Source organism: Zophobas morio, unplaced genomic scaffold, assembly GCF_036711695.1.
Source record: "Zophobas morio isolate AGI-343-1 ecotype UQ-CSIRO unplaced genomic scaffold, CSIRO_AGI_Zmor_V1 ptg000021l, whole genome shotgun sequence".
Classification (NCBI taxonomy): Eukaryota; Metazoa; Arthropoda; class Insecta; order Coleoptera; family Tenebrionidae; genus Zophobas; species Zophobas morio.
The window spans coordinates 1,548,282-1,562,670 of record NW_026972126.1 but is presented as its reverse complement, the minus strand read 5'-3'; the positions used below and the strand labels follow the sequence as shown (position 1 = coordinate 1,562,670).

At 36.6% G+C, this 14,389-nt stretch overlaps 1 protein-coding gene across 1 annotated transcript; it reads left to right on the top strand.

Moving 5' to 3' along the window:
- The first annotated feature begins 4,869 nt into the window (after positions 1–4,869).
- LOC135132434 (uncharacterized) lies at positions 4,870–13,841 on the top strand. Its single transcript, XM_064060524.1, has 2 exons — positions 4,870–5,034; positions 10,889–13,841. The coding sequence occupies exons 1-2, from the start codon at positions 5,021–5,023 to the stop codon at positions 12,726–12,728; spliced, it is 1,854 nt and encodes a 617-aa protein (XP_063916594.1). The 5' UTR covers positions 4,870–5,020; the 3' UTR covers positions 12,729–13,841.
- Positions 13,842–14,389: the final 548 nt, after the last annotated feature.

Sequence of the window (14,389 nt, the reverse complement as noted above, 5' to 3'; positions counted from 1 at the left end):
TTAATTTTATAATTTATTAAAGCGAGATTTGTTGGACTACTTCAGGGGCGAGGGAAGTTGGGTCGAAATAGAACTTGGTTCAATTGTTTGGAGAGTGTGAACGGACATATTTTGGCGTCAGTAAACTTCACAATAATTTTAAGCTCTATTTCAAACTTCGGGCAATTTCGAAGCTTATCACAGTCACCAACGGACTGACACGTATGTGCTCACAGACGAGCCGATAGACCCTCAGGAACTTTATCGTTCGGAAAATAAAAACCTGAATCTATTTAAAAATCGTTTGTTCAAATTACGATAATAACTTCGTAGTGATGCATAGATGTGATTCTGTCTGAAACTGGTGTGAACAATTGTAATTCATTCTGAAAATAGTACTATATATATGGAATTACAACAGAGTACAGTAGAGTGCGGTTTCTAAAACTTTAAGATATAAAATCACAACACAGGTTAATAAATAAGAGAAAGCGGGATTAAAAAAATTAATTAAGGTGAAGTCTAATGTTTTTAACAGATTTATTTCTTATTACTGATTTTGAATTCGTTCCGCTTGCGAGAAATGGATCCATTAATTTATTACACATTCAACTTTTTTTAATTAGCACCAGCTTTTTAAAAATGAAAGATGATTTTGGTATCTTTTGAGCAACCTGTTACTGCTGTAGATACGTTTGACGGAGTTAATTTACAGGAATTAAAAGAACTTTTAAAAGCGACGGTGAAACTTTAGTTTGCAAACTTTACCTCAAAGAGTTCATCTGGAAAAAATGGACTTCTTATTATTCTTCTCGCAATATCACAATGTCTTTTATTTTATCATCGTGTTATGCTTCCCTTATTTCCCCTTTTATTAACTTTACTGCCAACAGGTATAATTATTAAAATTTATGCAAAGTGTGTCTTTGTTTTTTCCTCATAATAATTTACTTCTTTCTCACGAGGGTAATATCAGATAAACATGAATTATTTTGTGTGTTCTTCGATGTTTGAATGTGAAATAAGTTGCGGAAAACAAACGATAAATTTTAACGGTAAATCGGGCTGCCGACTCGAAGACAAAATATTGCCATTAGGTGTGGGTTTATGATAAATTTTTATTTTGTTAATGCAACATTGTGAAATTTAACTAGATGATGTATGTCATTTTTATACGATAAAGTTTCCACACCCATGCAACACGATAATCCCATAAAAGTACTTGTATAATTTGTCACTTGCAAACATTGCAATATGGTCAATCTAATAAAATATTAATCAATAAGTGGTTAACTGAAACGCAAATGTATAGCAATTGCTGGTAATAAAAATCGAAAGGAACACTACAATGGAAAAGAAATCTCTTTGATAAGATCTATTGGAATTGACAAACATTTTTGTCCAGTAAATTTTTAGTTTATTAATCCACCCCTTATGCATGTTGGTTTATGAAAAAAAAAATTAAAATAAACGTCCAACAGACAGACAGACAGACAGAAATTGGAAAGAAAACTGGTTGTTAGTTATTTTGATTAAACTTCCCTCGTCCCCGAAGCACACTCCACCAAATCCACCTTCTTTGAAAAATTATATAAATTTATTTCCAGACATTCTATTTTTTCTTTTAATAAAGATAATAGTAGTAACACTGTAAGAAAAAAATCTGAATGCGTAGGGTAAAACCTCAACACGGATTCATAAATCACATGCAAGAAAAAATATATTTTTTTTAAATTCAAAAAAAATTTATTTTTGCAAAATTCTAAGATGGCCTCATAATTTTTTGAGAAAACCGTAAACGAATAAATTTTGAATAATGCGAGGGTATAGAGCGAAATTCGACAAGTGACGAAAATTCGAAACCGAGTTACAATTATTTAATCAATTTTTGCGCAATAAGATGTATCCACGAAGTAAAAGACTAATAACAAGGCGATTCAAATCACTAGAAATTTTGGTTGTGGTCTGTAGGTAAGCCCAAATTGATTGTGTTGAGATTTTAAATAATGCTACTGAAAATAAAATTAGTTTTTTTAATTTTCGTGACTTATTATTAGGTTTTCGTTCTATACTCTCCAATGATTTATCATGCTTCTTGTAATCTTCAAACTTTTGCAAGATTTGAGTTTTTTACGTTTTCACCTTATATAGGATGACTCAAAAACAACTCTATGCAAATTAATAAACGGGTCCAAAAATGTTAATGACGTTATCACAAAATTTTGTAATGGGAAAATTCACTTGAAACAAACGCGTAGCACGCTTCTTTGCCTTTATTTTAACATATCTTTATTTTAAGTTACAAGGGTTATCATAAACAAATAAAATTTGTAAAATCAAATTTTGTAGTTTTTCGAAAAAGCTGGATATGATTTCTTGTATCTTATAGGCGAGGAAAGTTCTGTCGAAATAACCTTCGATAAATTTTTGTGTTTATAACAATTTTCCAAAACCCTCATCTTTTTTTCTACAATTAAATATATGTACAATTGCCAAGTTAATTTTTAATTTTTTGTTGTGTTTCTTTGGTTATTTATTTGTAATTTTTTTTTCTCAATTTGTTCTGAATTATTTCTAGTATCGGTTGCCCTTTCTTCTTTTTTTAATTCTTCCTTCTTCAGTTAGTAATAACATAATTTCTAATAAAAGAAACCGAAAATAATTAACAGTTATAAGCATGATATGCTAATGAGTATTTTAGTTTGTTAAAAATTTTTAGAGGTATCCCATAATTTCTAATAAATATTTTTTTCATTAGCAATCAACGAGCAAAATCCATAAATAGTCGTGTATGTTATGTTACCTCAGACTTTACGCAGACAAATTTGTTAATCTCATTACTTAGGTCTGATTAGAGGTAATCTCGCAGGTTCTAAATTACCACACGAAATTGATTTGAGATTAAAATTTTTCAAGTCGCTGCTACCTCTCTTGAGATTGATCCGCTTTAGTTGTAATGAATCGTCTTGAAGGGAGCAATTTGCCTCTAGACATGAACCATGAAGAGAAAAACACATTTAGGATTTCCGTTTAAAATATGTGCCTTTTAAGTTTTAATCTGGATTAACGACTTTCTTATTTTTCATGTAACAAGTCTGCCGCAGTATAATTTCAAAACAAATTCATAGCACGTTACATTCGAGGGTAAGTTTAGTTTCACCTTTTGCAATCTAGACCTGTAAAACTAATTGGAAAATATTATCTTGTGTTTTTTATTCGGTTAAGGAAGTGTTGTAATCGAGTCCATCGGAGGATTGGCTACTTTCGTATTTTTTCGATGTGTCATGATCCCTAGAGTACGAAATAATAATAGGTCTCCAGTTTCCGTCGGTTTGTCTGCCTGTCTGTCTGTCGTCTGTCCATCTTCTTTACTAAAAAAATTGTGTGTGAAACACTTAACCGCTAGAGATAGTTGTTTTAATTGGAAGAAAAAAACTGTTCTAAAGGTATTTCGAAAAACTTTCCTCGCTCCTGAACTACAGTCAGATATTTAAGTCTAGCTCCTTAGATCAATTATAAAAGGTTATTCTGAAATATTATTTTATCGGTGAAAATACACGTACTTTAAAAATAAGAAATTGGTCTAATGCTATTACTTAGAACTTCACTCGCCCTTAAAGTACAATAAAAAAACTCAAATTAAAAAAAATATAGTCACAGTGCAAGAACAAAAAGGCGGCCCATGAGGGGATGGAACTCCAGACCTTCGCGTTATTAACACGCGCTCAACCATCACAGCCATCGACCACTTGCGGAAAATTTCTCTTATATATATAAAATAATCTTTTTTTCGAAAATCTGAATGCCTAAGATAAAATTCCAAGGCGAATTCCTAAACCACAAGTACGTCATTTTATAAAATTTAAATAGGTTTTACTATGAAGTAATTTGAGTTGACAATTTCAGATTGTAAGTGGGGACGACGTCATCTCCAAATTTTACAATAGTAATAATGTTATTTCCATTTTATAAAATACCATACTCCTGCCCTTGTGGGTTCTGTATTGAGTTGTCGCGCCGCAGATATTCAGATTAAAAGAAAATCAACATTATAATAGTAGTTTACGATACAAGTAACGTTATTAGGGTTTTTACAGTACGAGGAATATGTTTGAAGAACGAGGGGCGGTAGCCCCGAGTTCTTTAAAATTTCCGAGTAATGTAAAACCAGATAACGTTACGTGCATCGTAACACGTTTTATTTTATCCTATAATCACAATTTAAAACTATAACAAAAATATTTTTAACGACAAAGTTCAAAGCGCACGAAAAATCAGTCAGCTATGCCTGCGCTGGTAGCCACGGTATTAGTTGTTTACACTGAAAAAACGATTGTTTCTGATTTTGTAAATGCGAGAATGACTTCCAAAATAAAAGGCCGTTGCTGAAAGGCAAAAAACAGCTGGCAGGTATCTCAAAGAGGTAGTAAACTTTAAGACCTGGAGAAAAAAATACACGAAAGATAAATTAATTACTATTAGCAGACGCTTCGGAATTAGTAAGTTTTTAAAATTTTTATGTCAACAGCTCTGAAGGGAAAATGTCAGTGAAGATTATGATTTCACAACAACACTAGTGGTGTTATGAAAATTCATAACAGTACTAGTAATGTAAAGTATGCCTTAACGTAACTCGTTGTCAACGTGTTATCGGTATGGTTACAATATAGGATAAAATAAAATATTTTATCGGTATGGTTACAATATAGGATAAAATAACTGGTTTTACATTACTCGGAAATTTTAAAGAACTCGGGGCTACCGCCCCTCGTTCTTCAAACATATTCCTCGTAATGTAAAAACCCTAATAACGTTACTTGTATCGTAAACTACTATTGTCACGAAACTGCTAGTTGCCCTAGTTATGTAAAGATTGCCTCATGCCATGCTTGTGGGATGTCAGCAAAAACCTCTTTTTGCTGGCATTACGGAAGCTTAGGTGGGGGGAGTGCGGACTGACGAAAGGGGCAGTCGGTACTAACTAGGGACAGGGGGAAGGAGAAAGTGAGAGAAGTGAAGTGACGCATCGTACCCCCTAAGGATGGAATTTGTAATGTAAGTTGAAATATATTTAGTTTATTTAATGTATTTGGGATTTTTATTCTTAACGTCGGATCGGGTAATTATCCTTAGCTCTACCAATCTCTCCCCCGACCCGGTCGTGACATATGGTGGAGGCGCCCAAAATTTCGCGCATATAGTGTTTTTTAAATCTTAAGAAAAAACAAAATCTTATTTTATGAATAATAAAAACCCCGCGGATCCAAAAACCCGTCAGCAATACAAAATCCGTATAGAAAAAGAGTACGGTTCGTTTCAACCAAAAAGCAGAAGTTCTGATATTCACGGAGTCGTTAAATTAGGGGGATGCGGTTGTGACACTACAGAAACAGATCCGGAACCACTTGTACTTAGTCCAATCCCCATCGAATTACCAGAAACCAACCTAAAGCAGTTAACATTGTCCGCACCAACTTCACAAAATTCTGAAACAGTAGACCAAACGTTCGATAAAATACCGGGAACAATCCCCAACAAATCGCCTCACTTCACTGAGCAAAACATCAGAGATACAAACGACCCATCTAACGAAAAAATGGCCAACGTTACAATCACCGAGGCATTCACAAGCCAAAAACATCCATCGATCCCGAGCTTCATTAGTCCAGAAATTTTTGATCCAAAACGTGACGACCCACAGCGGTTTATCCAGAATTATGAGCGGGCAGCAGTGGCCAACGCGTGGAATGACAACTTGAAGATTTCATATTTCGGCTCATTTTTGTCAGGAATAGCGAACAGATGGTACGAAAATTTTGTTACGAATAATGCTACAAAAACCTGGACAGATGTGAAGAAAGAATTCCTAAAAGAATACAGAATGTCGGACTATTCGGAAGACAAGGAAAGAAAATTTGAAAACCGCAGACAGACCCGAGAAGAGTCAGTAAGAGAATACTTTTTTGATTTATCCTTCCTAGCGTATGAACTGGACCCATTAATGGAGGACGAAAAATTTATCAAACAATTCGAGAGAGGCATGCAAGATAAATATTTTAGCAACTACAAGATTCTAAAACCAGATGACGTTACCGTACCAGAACTTAAATCAATTATTGCGAAACTTGACGTTATAGAACAGCGAACAAAAGAAAGCCAAGGGTACTTTCATGACCGACAGGAAGTTGAAGAAGCGAATAAGTATACGAAATTTACCACAAACTCTAGGAAATTTGATAGTAGGCCACCACACTTAAATGGAGGCAATTTCAAGAAAAATGTACCAAACACCCGCAGCTCTAACGGACGACCAAGGTGCTACCATTGCGGAAGAATTGGACATTTTGCAGGCGCATGTTGGCACAATACAAGTGGCAACAATTACAAACAGGATCACCACCCAAACGCCAAGGGACGACGAAACTAAACCTCCCAGTCGTCCTTACGCAAAAAGGGAGAAGCAGCGGCACTTCAACCCTCAACAAACCCCCGCGTCTGCTAACCCTAAATGTACAAGTTAACAAACAACATCTTACCGCAATTGTAGATACAGGCGCCGCAACAAATGTTGTTGTCAGCAAAATAATACCGAAAAACGAAATTCGCAAGCAGCAGCAAATGTCTTTTTTATTAGCGGCGGGCAACGCGAAAGTTCCTATCTTAGGTACAACCTCCCTGACTTTAAGGGTAATGAATCGTACAAAAAACATTTCAGCATACGTCGTGGAGAATTTACCCTATCCAATTATCTTAGGCATGGAATTTTTATGCAACGAAAAATCTATCATTAATTTACAAGATAACACGATTATGCTGACAGGTAAAGTTTTCGAACTGATTAAATCGTTTCATGTTTCACAACATACAAGCTATACGCAACGTAGGTCAGTTAAGGGGTACAACAACACCTTAGTCGACATTCCTAAAATGACTTATTATAAACAATGCGTTGATGACATATCGCAAACATTACGTGCAATCATAAAACGGAATAATAACACGGAAATGACACAAATTCGACAGAAAGAAACTATGACACAAGTCAACACTATACATGATTCACTTCGCGACCACAAATTACTGACACGGCAAGACCTAGACCTTCAAGAACAAGACACATACGAAACCTTCGCAAAAGCGAATTTTGACATTTTTGACACCATCACTAGTTGCAACATCTCCACCATGAAAGTCCAAAGAAACAGTTACCCTTGTGTCACATGGTTGTTCAATGAACAAAATAAATTAAACATACGCAAAATATATTCCACTGATAATAAATTAAATTTTACTCTTAATGTGGCAAGTAACTATCAAATGATATGGCACGTTCTAAAAGAACTAAAACAAATAGTAACGAGGAAGAATATTACACACATGTATTTACAAAAACCAGCTGTGAATAATACCCAAATTAAAGTTGCCGAAATTATCCGTATGATTTATTACATTTTCAAAGACACACCTATTAATATTTATATTTTTGAAAATTCAATTTCCACTTCAGAAATAAATTCACAAGATTACAACACTGTAACTGTACACCAGACATCTCCCCCCTTATGTGATTCAGTTTCTGCCCAAACGAGTGATCAATTGCAGCAAACCGGCGACCGAAACACACACATATTAAAACTATGTCTATCAAAAGATTATAAAATGGACCCACATACGAAAATTACGGTAAAGCTTACCTTAAATGGAGACGTCAGGGACATCACATTACCTCACTTATCAAACAATAACAAATTTTTGGTCAAAAAAGGACTCATTTTAAACGTTGCAGACGACTTTACGTCAGGAACATTAGAATCTCGAGGTCATAATGCATTAAAATTATTTAAGGGTACTGCTGTTGCGTACCTAGAAGAACTTGTGATAGACAAACCCTTATTTTTAATAAATCAACTACAAACGGGCCAAACGAAAAATCGCGAAGTTAAAATTGACTCTAAATTGTCCTCTCAACAAAATGAAGCAATTAAACATTTAATTAACTCATACAGTGATATATTTGCGGACGACCTAACCGAAATAGGCTCTACGCAGCTAGTTGAACATAAAATACAATTAACAGACAGTACTCCCATTAAAAGCAAACCATATAAAGTATCCCCAAAAGAACGCCAAATAATTGAAGAGCAGATCACGGAAATGCTAGAACAAGGTGTAATTAGACCTTCCCAATCTCCGTACTCCTCCCCAATTGTTTTGGTAAAAAAGAAAGGCGAAAAAGAAAAAGTGCGATTTTGCGTGGATTACAGAAAGTTGAATAAGGTGACAAAAAAATCCAATTACCCATTAAGTAATATAGATGAAATTCTTACGTATTTCGGAAAATCTAACTTTTTCAGTACGTTGGATCTTTTTAGCGGTTTTTGGCAAGTTGGAATAGAAGAAAACTCTAAAGAGTACACAGCGTTTGTAACACCAGGTTTCGGACTTTTCGAATTTAACAAATTACCTTTCGGTCTGTGTAACGCCCCGTCGACTTTCCAGGACCTAACGGATAGAGTTTTTCGGGGACTGAAATGGTCGTCCGTTCTAGTGTATCTCGATGACGTGATTGTTTTTTCAGAAACTTTTGAGGAACATTTGGACAAGTTGAAAGAAGTTTTTCAAAGATTAAGAGACGCTAATCTTACATTAAAAACTCAAAAGTGTACGTTTGCAGCTACGCAGGTGAAAGTATTGGGGCACATTGTTAACAACAATAGCATACGACCGGATCCTGAAAAGCTCGGCGCAATTAGAGATTTTCCCAGACCAAAAACTGTTAGGCAATTGCAAAGTTTCTTAGGTTTAGCCAATTATTATTATAGAAAGTTTATCGCAAATTTTTCTAAACTCGCTCATCCCCTGCATAAACTACTATCAAAAAATTTCAAATTCAAATGGGATACGGAACAAGAGGATGCTTTTAATGTTCTAAAAAATAAACTCTGCGAGTCTCCCGTCTTAGTGCATTTCAATCCCCATATCGGTTGCGAACTTCGAGCAGACGCGTGTAAAGATGGTCTAGGGGTGATTATACTTCAGGAATACGAGGGGCAGATGCACCCTATGGCATATGCCAGCAGGTCATTAACAAAAGCCGAGAAAAATTACTCAATCACAGAATTAGAAGCTTTAGCAGTCCTATACGGTTTAGTGCATTTTCGCCACTTTGTTCATGGTCGCCCCGTCACAGTAAAGTCGGATCATCACGCTCTTTGTTATTTGAAAAACGCAGATCAGTCGACAAGCAGGTTAACTCGCTGGGCGATCAAATTACAAGAATTTGATTATCAGGTAATATATAAAAATGGTAAAGCACACACCGATGCCGACTGCCTTTCACGCAATCCAGTACTTCCCGCTCCTGAAGAAGAATCTGACCTTTTCGACGTACCTACCTTCCTGCTGGACAACGTACATATTCGCTTTGAACAACAGAAAGATCCGGGTTTACAACAACTAATACAAATAATTGAGGATCCAGAAAACAACGAATCGACAATAGCTTTGAGGAGAAAATCCAAAAATTTTACACTAATCAACGGCGTCTTATACAAAAAAAATGCAATACCAAGTGGAAATGATAACCTCCTAGTAGTCCCGCATCATCTGAAGCACGAGATCCTTTTTGCACACCATTCCGAACCCTTGGCAGGACATTTAGGGATAGCAAAAACGTTCCATAGAATTAAAGGGCGATTTTACTGGGACGCTATGCAGTCAGATGTGGAAAAGTTTGTAAAAGGGTGTGCAGACTGTCAAGCGCGGAAGGGCGAACAACATAAGAAACCAGCCGGACTACTAAAACCTATTCAAGTGGGGTTGCCATTTGATAGAGTAGCCATAGATATCTTGGGACCATTCCCAAAGAGCAAGAGAGGAAATGTAGTCATAGTTGTAGCCACAGATTATGCAACAAGATGGGCTGAGACTCGGGCGATGGCTAATGCTAAAGCAGAATCAGTGGCCAAGTTTATTTTGGAACAGATACTTACGAGACATGGAAGCCCAAGATACCTTTTGAGTGATAGGGGAACCAACTTTCGGTCGCAAGTGGTACAAGAACTGTTGAAATTGATGGGTGTTTATCACAATTTTACAACAGCTTACCATCCACAGTGTAACGGACTGACAGAGAGGTTCAACAAAACACTCGCCGACATGCTCGCCGTTTTCACAAGCACCAGCCAGAAAGACTGGTGCCAGTATTTAACTCACGTAACGTTCGCCTACAATACAGCTCGTCAAGATACCACTCAGTTTTCTCCATTCATGCTTGTCTATGCAAGAGAAGCAGTCTTACCTACGCAGGCAAATCTTCTGCAGGAACCGCTGTCAAGCTACGTGTTTGATATTAGAGAAAAGGCATTGGCCGTTAGGAACTGGGCTGTCGAAAATATTTATAAAAAACAAAATATTGATAAAGAAAGATTCGACGAAAAACATAGGCACGTTGAGTTCATGCCTGGGGAAAAAATAAAAATATTTACTCCTATTAGAAAAGTGGGAAAGAGTGAAAAATTATTATTAAAATATTTCGGCCCATATACGGTGATAAGAAAAATGGGGGATGTGGATTACGAGATTAGAAAAGGCTCGAAAAAAGAAGTTGTACATGTAAGTCGACTTTTAAAATATAATGATCCATGGAGTCCACAGGTGAGTAGCGACAAATAAACAATGTTTTCATTGATCTACTTTTGCATCCATTATAATGAGATAATTTTGTCGAACTATATAAAAGCGTTGGGTGTTAGTTTTTATTTTAAATGTATGCTTTGTTAACGGGGGTTTACGAGAACTTTTCAAACGTGTGAGCCTGCGTGTCGGAAAAAGACAAACAAATAGTACAATTTTTAAGTTTAAGGTAAAACGAATTCAAAATAAATGTATTAACATGGCTTTCCTACAGGCTGTTCGCTATCTTACTAATCAGTCAAAATTCTTGCGTTGGAGGACAAATAGAAGTGTCGGCAGGAGCATTCTGGAGGCCCCTTGTGGAGACTTTGAATTACGAGGCAACCATACCAATAAAGTATACAATGGCGTGGTTCAAACCACAAACAAACAGTACGGGCACATCAAAACAATGTAGTGGCGATCACAATTGCGAGCTGGCGACCGCTATGCACCAGTTAATGGAAGCGGTTGACGGCGAGCTGGAACCACAAGAGTCGGAAGAAGGATGGCAGCTTTTTGAAGATCAACAGCACAGAGAAAAACGCAGCCTGGATTTTCTAGGAGAGGGACTGGCTTGGTGTTGCGGCGTTGCAACACAACACAAACTAGACTCGCTGCACATGGAAGAAAGGGCTTTACAGAAAAAACTTCGACAATTGGAGGGGGGCCTATCTGAAAATATCAAAACGCTAAGTCAAAATTCTGTGGAATTTAAAAAATATACAGATCAGGTCGGGGAGGCTTTTAAATCCACGGAGAGGAGGATTAAAGAAATGGAAAAAGCCATCACAAATTTTAGGAACAAGACGAATGAATGGGAAGGATTTTTCGGTACTTTAATAGAAAATCAATTTCAGAATACTAGACGTGTCGTAACAATGTGGCGCGCGTTGGAACAAAGGGACGTAAAACTGTCATGTCGACAACACCAAATACCAGAAAAGGTGTTGCGGCCCCAACTTTTTCAAGCGAACTTAATGGAACTTCAAAAGGAATTAATCAAAGCAGGTCACGATTTAGCTATTGCTGTCACGGATATACACAGGTATTATCAGTTACCAATAACAGATTGTGTAATTTCAGGAAATAACATAACACTGGTAGTACGAGTGCCCATCGTACAACAGGGCATTAGGTGGAGTTTGTTTGAGCTCATAACTGCACCCTTCAGTTGGTACAATCAGAGTTGCAGAATAGAGTACAGCACCTTGTTTTTGGCGGTGGCAGAAGCTCCCTACACTAGACACCGGAGGCACAATTTGTACCGACAAATTTCTGGTTTGGGGTTGCATCAGTGCAGGCCGCACTCCGACAAGCTGTGTTTTCTTCCTCGATTCGGAGAGGATAAACTTCATGGGCCTACGTGTGCACGAAAATTATATGAAGGTGCGACAGTGGAGGAATTAAGTTACCACTGCCCCATGAAATGTCACGCATCGACATCGCTTACCATCACAGAAGTCGAGGAGGATTTATTTATAATAACAAATTTAAAGGTAGGCGCTTATATAAGTTGTCCCAGCAGTAATAAAACCCTAACTGAATTCGGAAGCTTATTGGGCGCATTAAAAATAAAACTTCACTGCCAGTGTGCACTTGTTTACCTGCATGATGTAATAATACCTAGACGTTTTCCCTGCTTAGATACTATCCCTCGCATCCACGTAAATCACATAATTCCAGCAGCGTGGTCGAATCTAAAATCTTTCATTCTTAACCCCATTCATACCCACTCGTTACCATCATATAACAACTTTTCGGAATGTATTAATCCAAATTGGTCATTGACTATTCCGCATTTAAATTTAACCTCCCCGAATAAACTTCTCCAAAATTTTGTCGCAAATATTCCAGAATCACCACAAATTTTTTCTTTTGCGGACAGTTATGGTGTACATACATCCGCTACTTTAGTTGTTTGGAATTTAATCTTAACTGTTTTATTAATATATATATTTTGGAAATCCAACCACCCAGCGATAGCCTCCCCCAACCAAACATGTAACCCTACCACCTCCCTTCTACTACAAGGGGGGGAAGCCGTTAGGATAACTGTAGATGACGCGTCGTAAATTATATATATTATCACCCTGTGGATCTTGTCTTAATATTTGGACTCTCGATTAAAAAGATCGTTAGACAAATGCTGAGGCAATATCTGTACAGGTCGATTGAAGCCTGCAGGCATATATGTATTACCCATATATAGGTTATATGTAGATAATAAGTAGTTGTCCACTGTTTTATATTTTAGATCGGAGATTGAACATAGATTTAGAAAGTTATTTAGATATTGTGTACTGGCTTCGCTTTATCTATTTTGTAGGAGTATAAGGTAATTCTAATGAATGAACTTTTTTTTTATGTTCTGGAACCGGGTCTGGCAACGGGAGACACCTACCATACATAAGGCGTTCTTGCTCGAGACAGAACCAGCATGGAAAAAAAAAAGGCCCTGACATCACTCTCGCATACGACGCTCTCGTTCGAGAACCAAGCTTCTACGACGACGAGTTCTCCTTAAAGAAGACTCCAGTTAACAAGACTGGACTCATAGTGGTTGAGTTTTGCCAAAAAGGAAATGGTGGTGAACGGGACTTCGGCCAGTAAGCAGGGACGTTAAAATAGCGCTCATCATCTGCTGCAATTAGTAAGAGAGTGCCGCTTGTCGCGAGAGATTTTAAAACAGTTGCTTCAAAAGATAAATACCTTAAATCAATTTTTGTCTTATTCAAGTGTGTAAAATGTTGGTAGGGTCTTCCTGGGTATGTCGACCAGAAGAATGTAATTTTGTATCGTTGGGTATCTTTGTTATTGTAGTAAAGTAGGAGTGAAGTCTAATATGATTGTATATTTTATAGGGTTGTGTTTGCAAAATGGATAATTTGTGGCTATGTACGTTTTATGCATTGTATTAGTTAAGAGATATCTGTTTGTAAAACACTGGAGGTCCAGTGTTCCTTAAGGAGGGAGATGTGTCACGAAACTGCTAGTTGCCCTAGTTATGTAAAGATTGCCTCATGCCATGCTTGTGGGATGTCAGCAAAAACCTCTTTTTGCTGGCATTACGGAAGCTTAGGTGGGGGGAGTGCGGACTGACGAAAGGGGCAGTCGGTACTAACTAGGGACAGGGGGAAGGAGAAAGTGAGAGAAGTGAAGTGACGCATCGTACCCCCTAAGGATGGAATTTGTAATGTAAGTTGAAATATTTAATTATTATTTAATGTATTTGGGATTTTTATTCTTAACGTCGGATCGGGTAATTATCCTTAGCTCTACCAATCTCTCCCCCGACCCGGTCGTGACACTATTACAATTCAACTTTGAAACTACAAAACCAAATGCTGTCAAATCTCAAACGTTTTAAAGTTCCCCTCAAAAAAAAAATGTCGTTATCTTACAATTTTTTGAATAACAACATTTTACAATTTAACTTCAAAATTGCAAAACCGAATCTTGCAAAAGTCTTAAGGTCATCAGAAATAAGGTAAATTCTTAATCAAAAAATGAAATGTTATCTTAAAATTTTATGGAATAAATTCTATCTAAAATGTTAAAAATATTGTTATTGTAGTTTCTAAATATATTCATAATTTTTAGAATTACCTAAACAGGGTGACTCAACAAAATTTATAAATGTGGAAATTTATTTTACTAATCAAATTAAGAACGGCTCACCCCATTTTCCCTAAAATTTACTAGTACTGTTATATTATTGTACTAAACTGTGTTT